At 35.6% G+C, this 19,577-nt stretch overlaps 6 protein-coding genes across 10 annotated transcripts; 3 read left to right on the forward strand and 3 right to left on the reverse strand.

The window, feature by feature from the left end:
- Positions 1–32: 32 nt before the first annotated feature.
- Positions 33–1,839, reverse strand: LOC103865923. The gene is made up of 10 exons (XM_033289425.1): positions 1,808–1,839; positions 1,560–1,614; positions 1,408–1,472; positions 1,054–1,099; positions 891–950; positions 709–792; positions 546–588; positions 343–430; positions 191–245; positions 33–101 (listed from the first exon to the last, which is right to left on the reverse strand). Exons 1-10 carry the CDS (start codon positions 1,837–1,839, stop codon positions 33–35), a joined length of 597 nt encoding a protein of 198 aa, XP_033145316.1.
- A 1,162-nt stretch (positions 1,840–3,001) lies between these two features.
- Positions 3,002–5,000, reverse strand: LOC103865924. Its single transcript, XM_009143786.3, has 6 exons — positions 4,639–5,000; positions 3,990–4,082; positions 3,791–3,908; positions 3,415–3,718; positions 3,290–3,344; positions 3,002–3,221 (listed from the first exon to the last, which is right to left on the reverse strand). The coding sequence occupies exons 1-6, from the start codon at positions 4,756–4,758 to the stop codon at positions 3,147–3,149; spliced, it is 765 nt and encodes a 254-aa protein (XP_009142034.1). The 5' UTR covers positions 4,759–5,000; the 3' UTR covers positions 3,002–3,146.
- Positions 5,001–5,661: 661 nt separating this feature from the next.
- Positions 5,662–9,854, forward strand: LOC103865925 (actin). The gene is given in 5 exon segments (XM_009143788.3): positions 5,662–6,625; positions 7,676–7,780; positions 8,092–8,389; positions 8,929–9,545; positions 9,623–9,854. Coding segments are annotated over 5 exon segments (1,107 nt in total). The 5' UTR covers positions 5,662–6,604; the 3' UTR covers positions 9,689–9,854.
- Positions 9,855–10,068: 214 nt separating this feature from the next.
- Positions 10,069–13,006, reverse strand: LOC103865926 (DNA polymerase delta small subunit). Of its 2 annotated transcripts, none has more exons than XM_009143789.3 (14): positions 12,670–13,006; positions 12,428–12,560; positions 12,191–12,297; positions 11,988–12,114; positions 11,796–11,906; positions 11,593–11,708; positions 11,426–11,509; positions 11,276–11,344; positions 11,110–11,181; positions 10,948–11,039; positions 10,750–10,877; positions 10,577–10,678; positions 10,427–10,494; positions 10,069–10,334 (listed from the first exon to the last, which is right to left on the reverse strand). In XM_009143789.3, the coding sequence occupies exons 1-14, from the start codon at positions 12,823–12,825 to the stop codon at positions 10,281–10,283; spliced, it is 1,419 nt and encodes a 472-aa protein (XP_009142037.2). In that variant the 5' UTR covers positions 12,826–13,006; the 3' UTR covers positions 10,069–10,280. The 2 variants fall into 2 exon arrangements, with proteins under 2 accessions (XP_009142037.2, XP_009142038.2); XM_009143790.3 differs by having other exon boundaries at positions 12,428–12,557; positions 12,670–12,837.
- A 246-nt stretch (positions 13,007–13,252) lies between these two features.
- On the forward strand, positions 13,253–17,169 carry LOC103865927. Of its 2 annotated transcripts, none has more exons than XM_009143791.3 (4): positions 13,253–13,806; positions 14,110–14,481; positions 14,569–15,028; positions 16,016–17,169. In XM_009143791.3, the coding sequence occupies exons 2-4, from the start codon at positions 14,156–14,158 to the stop codon at positions 16,973–16,975; spliced, it is 1,746 nt and encodes a 581-aa protein (XP_009142039.1). In that variant the 5' UTR covers positions 13,253–13,806; positions 14,110–14,155; the 3' UTR covers positions 16,976–17,169. The 2 variants fall into 2 exon arrangements, with proteins under 2 accessions (XP_009142039.1, XP_009142041.1); XM_009143793.3 differs by having other exon boundaries at positions 13,257–13,810; positions 14,114–14,481; positions 16,022–17,169.
- Positions 17,170–17,464: 295 nt separating this feature from the next.
- On the forward strand, positions 17,465–19,016 carry LOC103865928 (protein pxr1). 3 transcript variants are annotated; one of them, XM_009143796.3, is made up of 3 exons: positions 17,499–17,711; positions 17,810–17,929; positions 18,383–19,016. In XM_009143796.3, exon 3 carries the CDS (start codon positions 18,413–18,415, stop codon positions 18,845–18,847), a length of 435 nt encoding a protein of 144 aa, XP_009142044.1. In that variant the 5' UTR covers positions 17,499–17,711; positions 17,810–17,929; positions 18,383–18,412; the 3' UTR covers positions 18,848–19,016. The 3 variants fall into 3 exon arrangements, with proteins under 3 accessions (XP_009142043.1, XP_009142044.1, XP_009142045.1); XM_009143795.3 differs by lacking the exon at positions 17,810–17,929 and having other exon boundaries at positions 17,465–17,711; XM_009143797.3 differs by lacking the exon at positions 17,810–17,929 and having other exon boundaries at positions 17,506–17,711; positions 18,365–19,016.
- The last annotated feature ends 561 nt before the right edge of the window (positions 19,017–19,577 follow it).

The raw sequence follows: 19,577 nt of genomic DNA on the forward strand, positions 1-19,577 counted from the left end.
CTTTTAATTAATCCACCCTCCAGTGTCTTAGTTTACTGTAGCTTTTTGATTAAAGATTCATAAGCCACATTGCAGAACTTGAACTTAGCTTCAGCCTCAGCCTGTTTATATACATTCAAGAGTTATAACGCAAATATATAAAAACACTTACAATGAAGATTGAAAAAGATTCTTATTGGTTTTTACGTACCTTGGTAGAGTCATCATGATGATCAGGATACCACTTTAATGCACAAGCTCGATATCTAATCCCAAAACAAAAGGAAAGCAAGTTAAACATGATGATCATGAGGAGTTATAGATGAATTTGTTATCATGATAAAGTTTAATAGAAAAACTCACGCATGTTTGACATCTTCAAGTTTTAAGGGAGCCCAAGGACTCAGACCAAGTGTTTCTCTGTGAGAAGCTTCTATTGGGTCAGACAGTACTGAACCAAATTGAAAGTTTGATCTCTACGAGTTTGTATAAAAAAAAAGAATATTGCACCTTGTGATTCAACAAAGCTACAAGTTGTGACATTTTTAAAAGGGACAACCACTTACTTTCACGTGTATTTAAGTTTTCTTTTGCCTTTTTAGCAGCGGCCTAATTAATGTATAATTACACCAAGAGCGTTAAAAACAGTTAACTCATGGACAAGAGACATTTCACTAGAGCTAAAAACGTTTTGTTTGTGTTTTGGTAAGTTATATAAGTCTCATGTACCTCTTCTCTTTCACGTCTAAGTTCTTCCACAGCACGATGTACTTTTTCTTGATGCTCCCTCAACAACTTCTTAACATTTGATTTCTGCCAAAAAAAATTAAGCAGCAGTACATTTCTAAAACACTATCTCAAAAATCAAGAAGAAGTAGACAGATGCATATCAATTAATCACCAAAACATACTTTTCCTTGATGCTCCCTCAAAAACTTTTTTGATCTCTTGTTCTTCTTAGCCTTTGATTTCTGCTTGAAAAGTTTTTTAAAAACACACAATAATAATCAGAATTCAGAAGCTGTATATTCAGGAACACCTGTTAAAAATCTACTGAGAGTGAGATAATTGCACCTCCTGATCAGTTTGCTGCTTATGATAAGTAACTCTGTCGATCAGCCTTTACAGTTGATGCAAACTTTGATTCAATCTTTCACTTTGACAGGTTAAGTCACAGAAGCAGACGTAAGAGATACCAATATACACTTGATGCAAAGTTTAGAGAGAACACAATATTTCGATTCAAGAGATTGAGAGGACAATACATAGCAGTGCTTGGATGATGTATAGTATACTGGTTGGTCAAGGTCATAAACTCATAATCAAAACATTTTTTTTTGTTATAAAAAATCTCCATGTAATTATAAAAACATACATCACTTTTAATTAATCCACCATCTTTGCATTCTTCAAGTAATCTTAGCTGACTGTAGCTTTTGGGTTAAAGATTGATAAGCCACAACGCAGAGCTTGAATTTTGCTTCAGCCTCAGCCTGTTAATAGTTTCAAAAATAAACACAAAGAGAAAAAGAACACTTACAATGAAGATTGAAAAATATTCTTATTGTTTTTTTACGTACCTTGGTAGAGTCATCATGAAGATCAGGATGCCATTTTAATGCACAAGTTCGATATCTAATCCCAAAATAAAAGGAAGCAAAAAAAGTTAAACATGATCATGACGAGTTATAGATGAATGCATGTGTTATATTATGATGAAGTTTAATAGTAAAACTCACGCATGTTTGACATCTTCAAGTTTTAAGGGAGCCCAAGGACTCAGTCCAAGTGTTTCCCTATGAGTAGCTTCTATTGGGTCAGACAGTACTGAACCACTGGACTTTGATGAACCATAGCCATCTTTTTCTTTTTTTTCCTTTTCATCAAATCGAGATTTTGATCTCCACCAGTTACTAGAACTGTTGCTTTCTTCTTCTTCCTCTTCGCTTAGTTCCTCTTCTTCTTCTTGCTCTTCGTCTTTGTCATAAAATCGATATTTTGATCTCCAAGAGTTGCTAGAGGAACCAGAAAACCATGAAGGGTGATACCACCAACGACGGTCCTCCTCTTCATAGATTGAATAATCAAAACCTCGTGGTACACCGAATAAAGATCGGAATATAATATCAAAGTCTTTATCCGCGTAACCAAATTGACCTTCAAAAATGTAATACATGTTTCTTAATACCACTATGTATCAAAAATGCGACATGTTTAATTAAAAGGGATAACCACTTACTTTTACGTGGACTCTTGGAGTCTTGGTTGCATTTATTCATGTTTTCTTTGGCTTCTTTGGCCTTTTTAGCAGCAGCCTAATGTTTAATTACACAAAGAACGCTAAAAACGTTTTGTTTGTGTTTTGATAAGTTTTAATTTGTCTCATTTTTTTTTGCCAAAATGTGGATAGTTTTAATTTGTCTCATTACCTCTTCTCTTTCACGTTTAAGTTCTTCCACGGCACGACCTCAAAAACTTTTTGGATCTCTTGTTCTTCTTATTAGCATTTGATTTCTGCTAGAAATTCAAAACCAAAAAAAAAAAAATTAATCTAACAATTCTTTTTTTCTAAAACACTAGCTTTGAACATTAAAGAATACACAGTAAATCTAGAAGCAATTGACAAAATATTAATCTTATTAGATATACCCACGTACGGAACTAGAAGAAGAGGAACCACGTTTGCGTTCCAAGACGGGAGTAGAATGGAAAAACGCAGTTTTCAGGAGAGAACAATAGCTTTGCGGTCTGGAAATCGCTGCTTTAGCGGCAGCGTTCATCTCTCTCTCTCTTTCTCTCTCTATCAAATATTAGTACACAACATTGTGACTTGATCGAATTATGTTCGACTCAGAAATATTTTTTTTTCCAGAGAAGCAAGAAAAAAAATAGTTTATTTTCCATTTTGTCTTTTAGGTAAAATAAAAACAGAGAATGGAATGTTCACTCAAAAAGTTTTTTTTTTTTGCTTGAGCACCAAGAACTTTCCATAAATGATAATCAACATGTTGGGCCGCTGTAATTGGGCTAATGGGCCGTTGCAGTAGTGACCTTTTAATAATAAAAATGAACAGAACAAAGGTTTTGCTCTGAGATGAGCTCTAAAATGAAGCAAATTGAAAACATTAATGTAAGTAATCAAACACTATCTAAGCTCTTTTAATCTTTTAGTTCACTCCTAGCTTTTCGCATAAAGATTGATAAGCCACACTGCATAGCTTGAACTTTGCTTCAGCCGCTTCCTGTTTCAATACACATCACACATAAGAGAATGAAGATTTCAAATGGAGGAGATCTAATTGGTTTATACCTTGGTGGAGCCTTGATGACGATCCGGATGCCATTTTAATGCACAAACTCGATATCTGAGATATAACCAAAACATAAGTTTCATGTAAAAGTAATGAGACGATGAAGTGAAGTGAAGTAACTCACGCATGTTTGACGTCTTTGAGGTTTAAAGGACCCGAAGGACTAAGACCAAGTGCTTGTCTATGAGAAGCTTGGTTTGGTTCTGACTCACTCTCAGAGTCACTTGACTCTGTTGAAGTTGTATAGTCATCATCTTCATCTTCGTATATTCGATGATGTTTCGACCTTGATGATGAGTGGTTCCGCTGATGCCATCGAGGAGGTTCATCGTCTTCAAAGGTGAATGAGAAAGAGAAACCTCGTGGTCCACCAGGGAAGATATAATCAATGTCAAAGTCCTCATCCACTTCGCAAAAATCAAAGTTCCCTACACAGTAATAATAAAAATAGCTTTTTAATAAGAGTATGTAGATGAAGAAGCTAAAGACATTTCACTTACTTGGACCGTGTTTGCCGTTCCATTTCCCTTTAGGTTCCTTGGCGTACTGTTTTTTAAACCACGAGGTTCGCTTCTGTGAGGAAGGAGGCTCTTTGTAATCAAACTCATCATGCCAGCTCTGTAATCAAAAACGTCAAAAGTTACTTAAACAAACCGAACAGCAAACACATGATAGCAGAGAGAGATTAGTTCATAGTACCGTAAACATGTTTGATGCGAAGGCATTCACATTACGCAGCAACTCTTGCTTCTCTCTCATTCTTCTGAACCTCTTCCTGTGAACATTTGACTTCTACAGATAAATTAAATAAAACAGGAAACATCAGAAGATAAATTAGATCCCATCCCACATGTTCAAACATTAACATTAGTTTAAAAATTGGTCGGGACTTGGACAAGTAAAAACATCTCAAAGTCTCAGACTTTTAATTTTATAAAACAAAATCTAAAAAGGAAAAAGCTAAAACCGAACATCAGAAGATAATTAGATACCCCACATGTTCAAACATTAACACTAGTTAAAAATTGGTCGGAACTTAGACAAGTAAAAACATCTCAAAGTCTCAAGACTTTCAATTTATCAAACAAAAGCTAAAAAGACAAACTAAGAACATGGCAATAGATCCACATCAGCTATATACATAAACCCAAATCAAATGGTCGGAACTCAGACAAGTAAAAACATCTCAAAGTCTCAGACTTTCAACCAATCAAAACGAAAGCTAAGAACATGGTCATTCATCGATCCAATATCAGCTATGTAAAATGCCAAAGCACGAAACTTTAGCTGATGGGTTCAACGAAAAATCAAATTTTGAAGGATAAAGAGAAAGAGAGAGAGACTAAACCGAATCCCAGGAAGTGCGACGTTTGCGTTCCAAGACGGGTGTGGAATGAAAGAACGATGCTTTAAGGTGAGAGGATACGCTTTGTGTTCTGAGAATCGCAGCTCTAACGGCGGCGTTCATCTCCGGGAGGTAAGAGATTTGCGTATTGAGAAGGAAGGGAAGAAGAAAACTAAAAAAGCCGATGAGGTAGACTCGGTGTTTGACTCGGTGTGTGGACTCGTGATAAGGGCATATACTTCGCTGGCAAAAAGCATTTTCCGCCAGTAAAAAGAATTTAGAGGAGGAAGGAAATTACATTTTTACCTTGTTTTTACTGTTTATTTTTTCTCTGCCTCACGAGTAAAAGTTAAATGTCACCGTAAAAATGGGTGAAACCACTTGGAAATTAGAATGTATTGAGGATATTAATCTGCAATTGAATTTTTAATGATTAGATAAATTTTATATATTTTTACGACAAGATACAAATTATGTAAATGAATTTTCAGAGAGTTATATATTTTTCGATGGGATTTGAACAAGTAATTCATTTTATTCTTATTCATTTCAGTAAACCAGTTTTCGTTGGTGAACGGATGATTATTTGAGTTGTGTATACAGTATACTATACTTGTTCAAAATGCATTCCGATATGTCATGTGTTTCTTTCTGGTTATTGATAGCTTCTATAAAGCATCTAATTGAACGGGTAAATATAAATTGATTTTGTTTAAGTTTAATGTGAGTGTTGGGGTTGTTAATTGTAAGGATGTAAAGTTACTTCTATGTGGATAAGGTTGAGTATGAAGAAAGTGGAGCGAGGATTGTTCACCTCAAATGCTTCTAAATGGATTATAGTTGTAGTGATCGATGAGCGTTATTTTGTTTGCTTTTTGAGGGATTTCATATATCTCATTTCTTTGTTTTTATAAAGTTTATACTTTAATTAATTTATCATACTGCAAATGATTTTTCATCAAATACTATGAATGATCATCTTTACTCTTCAGTCTCCACATAATACAAATTAAAAACCATTCTATGAATTTGACAACACAAGTTCGTTTGGTTTGTTTTTTTTGGTAAAATGTTAAGCTTACCATTTTCTGAAGAAATTACAATGTTGTTGTTAAACAACTTATTACAGAGATAAAGAAACAGACAACAACCCAACTTAAACAACTTTCGTTTGTTTATTACGTTACAATCATGAATTCGTGATAGTTATTGCAACACTATAGGGTATCATTTATTTACATCATAACTTCTATTCTCCAACATTTAGAACATGTTTTCTCACACAAAAAATTAGAACATGCCTATGGATATATCTAATAGATTATTTATTAGAACATATATCCACAACTATAAGTTTTATCACTACTTAGAGTTTTTATTTGGGTTACCCATTTTGTTTAATTTGTTTCTATAACATATGTGATATGTACTTATATTATGTTAACTTTGTCTTAAATCATTAATCAAGAATTAACTTTTAAATAAAATTATGTATTATGTAATAAGAAACAAATTAGTATTTAGGAAATAAATCAAAATTTGTATTTAGGAAATAAATCAATTATAATATCACATTATTCATGGTTTTAGTTGTTTTGCAGGTTCCACATGTTAAGTAATTCAAAACAATTATATATGCAATTAATATAGCATAAAGTTATTTTGGGTTAAATGATTAATGTTTTCACTTTAAAAAAGGCTAAAAGTAGAAACTAGACACGTGTCTGCGTGTAGTAACAAATAATATAGCCAAAAGATGCACCTACGTACATGTATTCATTCTTATTACAATTTTGTTAGATTTCTTTTTTGTTGCATTTATTTGCAGGAAGGGGATTTATGCGTGTTGGACTCAAGCTTATCATTCCATGCCACTATATAAACGCAACAAAACGGTACGATTCTTGTCAAACGCGATCTTGTTAGTGAGACAGAGAGAAGAACAAACGAGACTACACCCCGTCTAGAGATGAATATAGCACTCTTGCAAGTAAGAAAAGGATGGTTATACATTTGATCCCTTTCTCGTAATTCGTACATATCTTTTTTTTTCTTTTACTCTTTTTGTTTGTACTTGTTTTTGCACCAATGTTAATTAGCCATTGTTTTCAATGAAATAGTCAGGGTTCTTATGAGGTACGTACCATCATCCGCGAGTGGAATTTGATGGTTTTAGCTCTCTTTTTCAGTCCATTCATAGACTTTAGTTTCTGAGTTTTATTGTTAATATAAATTGGATATTTAGTTTGTACTCGTTAATTTTACCAATTTTTACATTGTTTTACTCAGAAAGTGATATTTCTTACATTAGGCTTTTATTTAGAAAAAGTGATAAAGTTTTTAAAAAATGTGAATATGGTAATCGACCCGCATATGTAGCAACAAAATAAAAGGGAAAGTAAGTTTTTGCACTATGAACTCAGAACGTTTGCAGATGTGAACCTACTTCATAACCATCCGAGTCAAATGATCTCTTGGTACATTGGCCCCTAATAATATTCTAAATTTACGGGCCCTGAAGCTAGCGCTTCATCAGCTTGCTACTGCTACCTAGAGTAAAGGAAATTTGAAACTTTCGCTTAGGACAAAATGTTTGGATTGCTTCTCTATTTAAGTACTTATATACTAAATCACTAGTAATATATTGTTTCTTTGTTTTCTACAATTACAATTAATTAAGATGTTAATTATAACCAATTAATTATAGTTGTATTATTTTTCTTTAATTCTTGAATTTATCCATATGCTTATCTTCTTCTCTTTTATCATAAAAATTATTTTATTCATTCATTCTATCTATTATTATTTATTTTATTTGCTTATTATTTTTAGGTTCACAAATTTAATATAAAATTATCTATAAAAGAGTTTTTTTTTATATTAGACAGTTTTCTTTTGCATTTAAATATTTATGAAAGAAATATAAAACTATAATAAAGCGCATATTTCTGCCAAAATGTTATTTCGAAAATGATTTTGATTAGTTCTTCTATTCCATCAAAGAACATTTTCATTAAGCATAATATTATATCTGGTTTAGGGCATCAAAAACTATTGGCGCCCTGCTGCTACCAGGACCAGCTTTGGCGCAGATGACACTGACATGGTGCCTATCGTGTGCGACAACGGAACTGGAATGGTCAAGGTAAGGAGACAAGTAAAACACTCCTTTTTAGTCCGCAATGTTCTAACTGTTTTAACCTCAGTTTATGCCTTTGCATGAAAAAAACATATTTTAATATTGTAAATATTTTCAGTTTTTATTTTCTACAAAATATTTTGCATAGTGAAAAACGCAAACAAAAGTATATCTTGTGTTTGCCCGTTTACATTTATAATTAACAATCTAATTTTCTTAAGATACTTCCGGTGGTGCATACATTTAGAAAATATACACTACATATAAACAAACAAAACAAGATAGCATGTTGTGATGATTGGTAAAATGTGCTGAAGGCGGGGTTAGCTCGAGACGATGAACCAAGCGCTGTGTTCCCAAGCATCGCTGGCCGTCCACGACACATGGAGCAGATTAACAATTGGGATGACATGGAGAAGATTTGGCACCATACTTTCTACAACGAGCTACGTGTGGCTCCTGAAAAACACCCTGTGCTGCTCGGTGAAGCTCCTCTAACCCCAAAGGCCAATCGAGAGAAGATTACCCAAATCATGTTTGAGACCTTTGGTGTCCCTAAACTATACGTTGCCAATGAAGCCATTCTTTCTCTCTATGCCTCTGGTCGTACTACAGGTAAAGGCAACTTTTTATTTATGTTTTGAAAAAAATAAAGGCAATTTAAATTTAAATTTTCCAATTAATTAAAAAGAGTATGTTATTTTTTTCCGTCAACCACATGTAAGAATATGTTAGAAAATTAAAATTTGGTTAGTATTTAATATAGAATATGTTATTCTTTAGGCATATGTTTTCTATATGTTTTTGTGAGATAAATATCCAAAAGCTGAATATAAGCACAAATAGTAATGATGCATTGGACGTCTAGTGGTTTAGCATAAAAAGTTGGGTTCGTTGTACTTCTGATTCGATTTTCTTTCAAAAGATATTTTACGCCATGTTATAAGGTATTATTATCAACTGGTCCCCTTGGAAAAAATAGGATTTGGTGCAAACTACTCCCAGTTAAAATAAATAAATAAACACAAAGGAACAAGAGTTTGTTCTTGGTTAAGTTAATTTATGAAAATCTGATTTTAACAAGTATATATTGCATTAGTTGAAAATTGAAATGATTGGTGCATGAGGTCTTATCCTACTGATTTTGCTTCTAGGTATTGTGGTGGATTCAGGAGATGGTGTAAGCCACACAGTTCCCATCTTCGAAGGTTACCCACTCCCACAGGCGATCTCGCGTCTAGACCTAGCAGGCCGAGACATAACCGACTACCTCACCAAGATCATGATGGAACGTGGCTACACATACACCACAACAGCCGAGCGTGAGGTTGTCAGAGACATCAAAGAGAAACTAGGTTACATAGCTCTCGACCACGACCAAGAAATGAAGAAAGCAACTGCGAGCTCAGCCATCGATAGAACCTACGAGCTTCCAGATGGTCAAGTGGTCACGATATGAGCCGAGAGATTCAGGTGTGCTGAGGCTCTTTTTCAGCCCTCCTTGGTCGACATGGAAACTTGCGGTATTCATGAGATGACTTACAATTCAATCATGAAGTGTGATGTTGACATAAGGAAGGATTTGTTCGGAAACATTGTATTGAGCGGTGGCACAACGATGTTCCCTGGGATTGCTGATAGGATGAGCAAAGAGATGGCTGCGGTTGCACCTGCTGGCATGAAGCTTAAACATGTGGTTGGTTTTGAAAGGAAGAACATTAATGTTTGGATTGGAGGCGCCATTTTGGCTTCTTTAGACAGTTTTCAACAGGTAAATTATTTGGATATAATATGGTTTTTAATTAAGTTAGGGTATGTGGTTTTGTTGTGATGCATGTGAATATGCAGATGTGGGTGACTAAGGCTGAGTATGACGAAAATGGACCGGGGATTATTCACAGAAAATGCTTCTAATAATTAAGTTTATTAGCCTTAAATCATCATTTGTTCTGCTGATATATATATGCTTTCCTCTTCTTAGTGTTATGCCTGGTGAAATAAATCGTGTTGAGGGAAGCAATATAATTGACTTCTTTGTTTGTATTAAGTTAACTTTTTTAAGTAATTTATTTCTCTCCCATAATATGAAAAGGAAAATGACAAATTTCATCAATTTTAGATAATCAATAATTATATGTCAAGTCTTTTGAAAACATCAAATTGATTTTCTTCAGGGAACAAAAACAATCAAAATTATGTCAAACCTACGAAATACTTGAGAGCTAACATGAAAAAAAACTCTTTCAAGTGAGCTCCATAGGGGCTTGCACCCCTATGCGTTTAACCGTTGGACATATTCAATGTCTTTTCATTCACATTTTACGAATTGTCAATCATGTTGTAACATTTGCATTGTAAATACTAAAACGATTAATTTATCAGATTCTTAAGAAAATAATACAACACATTTGACAAAAGTACGTCTTAAAAAAAATACATCTGTTTGTTAGGACCTTGGAGATCTAAGATTTTACCAAAAGGTAGCAATTCATTGTTGTGATTAACTTTATAACTGAATGTTAAAGCTACGAGTATGACATTCCAGATTCTTTAGGTTCACCTACCAAAAAAAAATAACCATGTTAGTGACTCTGAGATATGAAAGAAAATGGAGTCCAGTGAGGACCATCTCTGCCTCAAATTTCAACTCACCGCAACAGCAACACCGGTCTCACAGAATTTAGGAATGCAGATCAACCTGACCAGCTGACCTTCTGACCCTGCAACATTAATATATTAAACTTAAAGCACTGCTTGACCCAAAGACCTATCATGTTCTTATATAATCAAAGGAGATTGTACCTTTTACCAAACGGCTGTCATACTTGTCTTGATTCCCAACGAAGTAAACATGAGGGCAAGTTTCAATCAAGAAAGGGTCTCTATCCGTGAAAGGATAACAACCTGTAAAAAAAAATGAATCAAACCAATGGACACTAAATGTACACTTTACAGAGGGGAATGTTAGCACTCACCTAGCGTATTAGGTGCAGTGGGAGCAAGATGCCTCCACCTCAGTGTTCTTTCAACAAAATCAAGCTTGCTTTCAGCCTCTGAGTACTTGTCAAGGTCATCAATGTTCTGACCAGATGTTCCAAGAAATCTGCAAGAAAATGTCAAAAATAGGTTTTAGCTCAGACAAACGAACTGCAGTTAAGAGATTGTGACCATACCTGATATTATCGACGTCAAAGGAGTGAGGATTTGTACATGATCTGAACGTGTTATAAGGTGCTGATCCAGGGAAAAGACATCTGTTCAGAGGCTGAAACAAAAGAAAACTTTGTCAATTCACATTTCGGTTTTTTCAATGTTTAGTTATGTAATTTGCAAACCTGTTGAGGCAAAGCGAAGTTAGCTGGATCATTCAGGCCTGGCATTATATCTACTGAAACTCCTGCAGCTATCTACAAACAGTCCACAACCAAAAAAAAACAAGAATTTGAATTTTTCATCTCAATATAATTGATAAGACACAGGTGGATCTTGTTTTTAACTGACCTGGTTTAACATGATATCAAGCTCTTTGATGGGCTCATACAGTGTTGACTGATCTTTGGAGGCCATGTTCTGCAGAAAATCAACCAATAACGATCATAACAGAGGCAGATAGCTGAAACTGTGTATATCAGCAGGGAAAGCTATCAGTACCTGTCCAGTTAAGAGTTTACGGGGGAATTCAACAGAGTTTCCAGCAATCACCACATGAACTATCTGCGCTGCAAGGCCTAGTTCCTGTTCAAACCAACATAACTATACATTAGAAACTAAAAGGAAGAAAAATACAGAAGAACCAGAAAGTTAAAAAGTTTTTAAACCTCATCCTCTGAAACATGTCCAGTTATATGGTCAACAAGAAGCTGAAATAGCAGAGGATTAGACGAACTGCTTCCAATGGACAGGCCCGAAACTAGTAAAACGTATTTATCTTCCTCTGCAGAAGAGGATAAGATGAATAATTATAAGAGATTGCTTTAAGATATGATGACAAGCAAAAGAAAGAAAACATAGCTAGACTTACTTAGATGATCCAAAGGCCGTTCTAACTGAGGTGGTAAACCAGCTTCTAGCACATCTTCAACAACGAACTCACCAGCACTAGTTTCCTTCCCGTGCAATGCAACAACAACACCTACACTTGTCTAATTCATCACTATCCATTTTCTCTCAAACATCATAACAAACACAGCAAAGAAGAGCGACACAATAATACCTGTGACATAAACTGCAGGTGAAAGAGCAGAGCCGCCAAGCTTAACTCTCCCACTCTCGTCTTCTAGGATCAGACTATCATCAGGGTGCATGAAGTTACGAGGTTTCACAAGCGGTGTAACTGACCTCTGCATTGGCGTTTCAACACACTCAGCAGTTTAAATACTCAATCTCAATCTTTGTATAACCAACGAAAGAACGAACCTCTTTAGAGTATTCATCAAGAACGCAAGGTTTAAGCTTCATATGCTTAAACAAGGTTCCCACAATGATGCATTCCTTTCCTTCTTCAAGTCCCAACACCTTGCAAACTATCAAAACACACACAAACAAAAATAAAAATAAAGCCTTTAAATTTTCAAAAACCAGATCTGTAAATCAAATACCCACAAGCCTAATTCTACAAAAGTTAACTCCTTTATTGAGTTAAAGGCAACTCACCGGGCAAATGGGGTTTCCAGGAAGGGGCGAGGGAGTAGAGGAGAGTTCTCATGAGGTGAAGACGAGCGAAGTAAATCTGACTGTACTGCTGACCTCTGTACATCTCCTTTTGTATCTCGAACCTCTCATCCTGCTTCAATTCAAATACAAACAAAAGGAAGCTCAGAATCTCAATTACAAACCCTAGCAATACACTTGAATTAAAACAGAGGAAACAGAGAAGTGGTGGGGGGAGTTCGAACCAGGCAAGTGTAATCGGATTGCTTCCGTTCGTGAGTCTTCTCCGAGTCGATTTCCATTGATGCCATGGCGGGAAAGTTTCGGGAGAGAAGTGAGAGACTGAGGAAGAAGTTTTCAACTTTTGGCACTTTATCGACGAAAGTGAGAGTCTTCTTCATTTATCAGAGAGTGGAAAGGGGAATTTATTTAAACCGGAAACCGACCGGTTTAACCAGGCTAATTTAAAAAAAACTTGTTCTTAGCTGAATAAGTTGGCGGGAAAATAATATAATTCAGCATAAACAAAACTTATACTAATTTTTTTTAATATTTGATAAATTTAAATTTATTAAAGATAAACTATGGGAATTATCAAATTTCAATTAAAATTGACATTGAAACGATGTTTTGAGTTTAATGTCATCTATTTAATTTCTAATATATCAGTTGTTCTATATAAAAATATTTAAAACTAAAAATATATACAAAATTAGAGAATTAGAAAACATAAACATAGAATCTTTAAAAGTATATACGAAAACTCTAATATAATTTTTTGTTAAATATACATATAAAATAAAACAATTTTTTCAAATAGTTTTTTTAAGTTCTTGTCACAAAAATGGTTCTAAAAAAATAAATTCACCAAAATAGCTTTTTCTATTTGAAAGTTTTAATATTTTTATTTATTTTAAAAATTTTGAACTCATTTTCAAAATTTAACCTCTTAATTCTAAACCATAAATCTTAGATTACTTAACTCTAGGGTTAGATATAAATACATATTTATTCTGAAATAATTTTTTTTGTCATTTTCTTTTTTTAGAGGGGTTTATTTTTTTGTGAAAATAAACTAAAAAAAAAAGAAAAATTTCTCTATAAAATAACATCAAAAAAGTATTAGTTGGGCCGATTATATCAGTAAACATCAATAAGCATTGAGGCACTTTGAATCTGATTCGCAGTGGATAAGAAATTAATACTTGGGCCGAGTCATATTTCCAAAACAACATTATCAATAGGTGCAATATCGTGACTAACCTAACAAAAAAAAAAAACGTTACATTAAATCTCAGTCGTTTGGCGATCCAAAACATGTAACAGACAAACTAACAATAATCAAATATAATAATATTAAATGAAGGCAAAGAAAAACATGCATAAGCCCTGTTCGTTTGGTTGCCGCAGGTTTCGGCGTCAGCGGCAGCGGCGGCAGCAGCGTCAATGAGGACAGTTGTTGTTCGTTTCGCAGACGCTGACGCTGCCGCTGACGCTGACGCTGCCGCTGACGCTGCCGCATATCATATCGCGACCGCAGGTTTTATCGGCGTCAGCCGCAAGACGCAGCGTTCAGACGCTGCCGCTGCCGCCGGTTCCTGCGTCAACGAAACGAACAAGAGTTGACGCAGAATGTTGACGCTGCCGCTGCCGCCGGTACCTGCGGCAACCAAACGAACAGCCCTATAATCAAATCGAAGCCTGAACATTTTATCTTCTCCTCTGCTTTTAATGGCTAAGCCCGAAAACGACGACGTCTCTCCCGAGAAACAAACATGGGGAACATGGGAAGAGCTTCTCCTCGCCTGCGCCGTGCACCGCCACGGCACCGAATCGTGGCCCTCCGTATCCGCCGAAATCCAGAAACGGACTCGCAACCTCTCCTCCCTCACCGCCTCCGCTTGCCGCCACAAGTACTCCGACCTCAAACGACGGTTCACTCAAGAAATGACTTCACCGGAATCAGAGATCTCATCCGTCCCTTGGCTGGAGAAGCTGAGGAGGATCCGAGTAGACGAGCTCCGTCGCGAAGTCGAGCGATACGATCTATCCATCTCGTAAAAAAACTCCAATCCATCGACTGTGTGATTGAATCCATTTGGAGGATTTTTTAATGAATCGAAGTGGTTTTGGTGATGATGCAGGTCGTTGCGATCGAAGGTGAAGAGATTAGAAGAAGAGACGAGCTCGCATCTAGATAAGAAAGAGCTCCGCCGCGAATCGGATCGAGACGGCGGCGAACTGGTCCCGATTTCGCCGGATCCGGTAGATATTAGCTCGGAGATGGCCGGAGCCGTCGACGGAGGAGGAGAAGCGAAGCTGACCGAAGATGATTCGTGTAGAGGGAGCTGCGAGAAGGAATCGGGAGTTAACTCGGAGCGAAGGATCAGGTTAACTGAGTCGATGGCCGAGTCGGAGGGAGGAGTGAATCGTGGAGAGGAGGAGGGGAAGGAGACGAGCGATGTGCAGAGCTCGGCGAGCTTGCCGAGGAAGGGAACGTCGGAAGTGGATAATGAGGATCGATCTCAGCCGTCGATTAGTTTCGTCGAGATGCTTTTGTCGCACCCGTGTGGCTACCTCTTTTCGCGCCGACTCGAAACCCAGGTGAAAATTGAAATTCGATTTTTGAATTTTATATTTTAATTATCTCTATTTAATAAAAGAACAATACAACCGAAATAAAACTTGATAATTTATTCTGTTGAGAATAATATGCTTTGTTTATAGCATAGTATATTGTTAGCGCTAATTTAATGTCAACTTGTGTATTCAATGTAGAATTTGGATGATATGTTTTAGAATGATAAATTTATTATTATATAAACACATTTAAGGCTGAACATTTTCTTCTCTAGTGATTTTATGATATTTTGGTGAAGTTTTTATTGAAAAAGATAAACTAAAATTTAAAATGGTTTTAAAGAATTATTAATCTAATGATAGTAAATTCTTTAATACGAATAAGTTCATCTCAAGTTCATCAAAAATCAAATTATTCCAAACATTTTCAAATGTTAAATTAAATTAAATTAAATACATTCATCTAAATATTCGTGTGTTTTTTAATTGTGAAAAAGATCAAAATAGCACTAAATCAAGTTTTTGTTCCCAAACTAGCACTCAAGTCCAAAAGTCACAAAAATAACACTCAAGGGGTCGGGTTAGGGTTTATAATTTAGAGTTTAGGGTTTAGAGTTTAGGTTTTAGGGTTTAGAGTTGAGAAGTGAGGTTTCGGGGATAAGATTTCAAATTTTGAAAAATAAAAAAAATTTAAATTTTTCAAAAGATAAAATGCTATTCTGGTCATTTTAGTTTTTGAATGCTATTTTTGTGATATAAACTTAGAAAGGTGCTATTTTGGAGATTTGCCCTTTTTAATTTTTAAAATATTTCATTTGCTAATAGTCTTTGATTGGGTTATCAAATTGCATTATAGGTTCTTTGACGGGTTGGAACGTGCACACGTCGATATATTCTCGATCAAAAGCCATGCACTCAATCATACATTATTATATAGTAAAAATAAAACAAAAATTATATATTAATCTTCATGGTTCTAACTTCTAATGGCTTTGTGTTTACCGTTGGAAGTTACAGGAAACACCAGAGTACGGTAAGATTATCAGACAGCATGTAGATTTTGAGATGATTAGGAAACTTGACGAAGAAGGATTGTACAAAAGTTCGATGACCAAATTGTTCCGTGATTTGCTTCTACTTATCAACAACGCCAAAGTTTTTTATCACAAGGGCTCTTCTGAGTTCAACTCTGCAGAGCAGCTTCACCAACTCGTCAAGAAACAGATGGCTACTACTCTACAGAGAGAGTTACCACCACCGAAAGAGAAGTCCTTGGAGTTAGTTTCGTTTAAAGAGGCTGTTGCAGTCACTTCAAAGCCGAGAATCTCTCTCCCTATTGTAGCTTGTGGGAAACGAAGCTCCTTGGCTTCTAAACCTTTGCTTATGATATCACCCTCTGGAGGTGACAAGAAAGGGAAGAAGACAGATCAAGTGGTTGATGATGAGAAGCTTGTTTTATTGAAGGATGAAGAAACCTCTGGGAAAGATGACGAGTCTCTGGTTTTGAGGAAGATGGTGAGAGGAAAAACCTCTACGGCTAAAAAAGTAGTAACCAGGAACGTCAAGAACAGTGGTTCCAGCTTGAATGAGGTTAAGACAACTGATGAAGAGAAGAAGGGTAACCAAAGTGGTAGCTCGAAAAGGAAAAGCGTTGCGAATTTTCTCAAGAGAATGAAAGGTGGTGGTTCTTCGTCTGATACAGTGGTCGAGACATTGATGCCAAGCTCTGAACAGAAGAAGAACAACATCCGCAAAGCTGATGCTAAGAAACGAGCAACAGGGGAGAACAAAACAAATGAAAAAGCAAGTCCTGTGAAGAAGAAAAACAATGGTCGAGCCCTCAAAGGAGAGGCTGCTCCATCTTCTTCTTCACCTGTTGTTGCTAAGCGAAGTAGGGAATCTGGTGAGAAGAAGGAAGCTTCTTCTTCTTCTCCTTCTTCTACACGGTCGAAGAAACGTGCAAGGAGGTAATTAGTTATATTGTACTACTTAATTAGCTACATCCTCTGAAGAACAGAGCTTTTTTTTTGTTTTTGCTAACAAGTTAGAGTATGATGTTGATGTATAATTGGGGAGTATGGCAAAACATTTATCTAGTTTGGGACCTCTTTGTGATTCTCTCCATCTCTAAATCAGTAAACAACTGCAAATTATGTGTTTAGTAATTTGTGTAAAAGCTTTCTACCACTTAGATATGGCAAAACACAGAAGTTAAAGTTACAAAGGAAGCAAAGAAGAATTGATTTAATGGATAAAAACTTTTATATGATTTAGTTACTGGAAAAAAATACAAAGCCATGAAGGAATAAATCAAAATAAAATTTGTACTTATGGTTTATAGGAATCGATCTCAATAATGAAACAATTCGTTAAACAGTTGTTCTTCTGAACGTGACCCATTAGGAAAGCCTTATGGGCTTTTTATCTAGGATACAAAAGATAACTAGCCTTCTTGTATCTCTGATCAACTCGTCTCTTAAGCAGGTTGAGCTGTCCTAATTCTTATCCACACATGCACTTCGAGAGCACCACTACTCACAGTAACAGCTGTGTGTGAGTGAGAGATACGCGCCGATTCTGAGCGCGTTGGATTAGGAAGAATGTGAAAAAATCTAGTAATCCCCTCTTCAAACGGGGGCTTAAGAAGTCATCCATTGGCCAATGGTTTTATAGGATGATGCTGCTTCTGCTTCTAAGTGTGTTGTGTGTAAGTAAACTGAGGAAGCTCCTTTTTTTTTACTGTCTTTTTGTTATCAGATCTCTCTAATGTTTAGGGTTTGTGTTTGTGTTTGTGATCACTTTTAGTTCAGAGTCTCTCAGTGTTTCTCTGATCTCTGTTTCCTACTGAGTAGTTGAAAGCAAAGAAAGTGACCATTTGTATTGTCTGGTATCTGAGTAACTGATGCATGTATATGCCACACATAGGTGAGTTTTGTCTATTTTCTTCTTTTATGAGTATTACCCTCTTCCTGCATCATTGTTAAGTTCAGTTATACTTAGTTTGTGTTGTGTCCCCATGAGATTGGAAACAAATTAAAAGTTAGCCTTTTATCATTTGATTTACTCATGCAAGTTAATCCAACTTTTTTTGTAGCTTGTTATATTATTCATGAGAAATGGAATCTGTTTAGGTTTGGAAGTTGGAAAAAAAATTTAAGTACAATTCTTTAGATGTTGAGGAGTGGTCAATGCTTGAAGTGGAATATTGTTTTTTCATGTTTATGATTGGTGGTTGAAAGTGTTTGTTGGTCCATTATTAATTAATTTGAAAGGGTGTAATGCGACTTGGTTGATTCTAAAATGATACATATAATATATATTGAGAAAAATATAAAGATTGTCTTCTTATATATGAGCTAGTGTGTTTTGAGCTTGCAGGTTTCTAAGTTGTAGCGTTTATAGACCATTATGAGAAGAGGTAGAGGGAAAGGGAGGAAGCAGAGTGCGTCTGCTCGGGAAGGCCGTGGAAGCGGTGAAGAAGAGAAGATCCCTGCTTACAGGAGAAGAGGAAGGCCACATAAGCCGATGAGAGATGATTTTGAAGAGGAGGAGGAGGAGGAAGAAGAAGAGATGGTAGAGAAGCTGGAACAAGAAGAAGATATTGATGATACAAATGAAAGCTCAGTAACGAGCAAAAAACAAGAGAACGAGAGGAAGAGGAAGATATCTAATGGAGACAATGCGGATTTAAAAGAAGAAGAGACCGAGTTAGAGTTAGGATCCAAATCAAGCATGGATGGTTCCACGAAATCGATATCTACTGGGTTTAGACAGAATGGAAGCAGGAGGAAAAGCAAGCCGAGAAGAGCTGCTGAAGCTGTTGTGGAATGTAATGGAGTTTGAAGAACTAAAATGAAACAGGATGATGACAAGTTAACCTGAGGAGGCCTCTTCTTTTTGGCTTTTATTACCTTTTTTTTGTTGCATTTGATAACTTTGGATATCTTTTGGTGTTTATATGATTCATGAATCATTGGCATCATCAATCTGCATACCCTTTTCTTGTGTCTCATATGTTTAGTTTCTGAGGCTTGATCGTCCAAAGATGGTCCCTGCTGCAACACATGAGGTAAAGTCATTCGTACATGTGAGTGAGTTCATCTCGTCTACAAAAGTTATAATTAGTCTAAGATATTATAATTGCAAATCGTGTACGTTAGGTAAAATGTAGCAGTAAAGCCATTAAGGAAGAGAGTTAAGAAAAAGGGCAGAGTCATTACACTTTTTCTTGAAGTCATTACACTTAAGAGACAGGTCTACACAATTTTTTTTAAAAAAAATTATAATATATATTCATAATCTAAAAGTCTAAAACAACTTAAGAAACTTACAGAAAAAAGCCTTGAATTGTTTAGAAAAAAATGTTAATTATTTTTAAAACATATGGTTAATCATTTGAATTATGTGAGAAAAAAAAAACTAAACATATATACTAATGTTTTAGTATATTTTAGTATCTCTGTCTAACTAATGATCAACCCACACTCCAAATGGTAGTGACTTGAAGCCAAGAGCACTTTTAATGAAGTTTCTTCTCATTGGAATTTTTAATATATGTGTTATATATATACAA

Source organism: Brassica rapa, chromosome A04, assembly GCF_000309985.2.
Source record: "Brassica rapa cultivar Chiifu-401-42 chromosome A04, CAAS_Brap_v3.01, whole genome shotgun sequence".
Taxonomy (NCBI): Eukaryota; Viridiplantae; Streptophyta; class Magnoliopsida; order Brassicales; family Brassicaceae; genus Brassica; species Brassica rapa.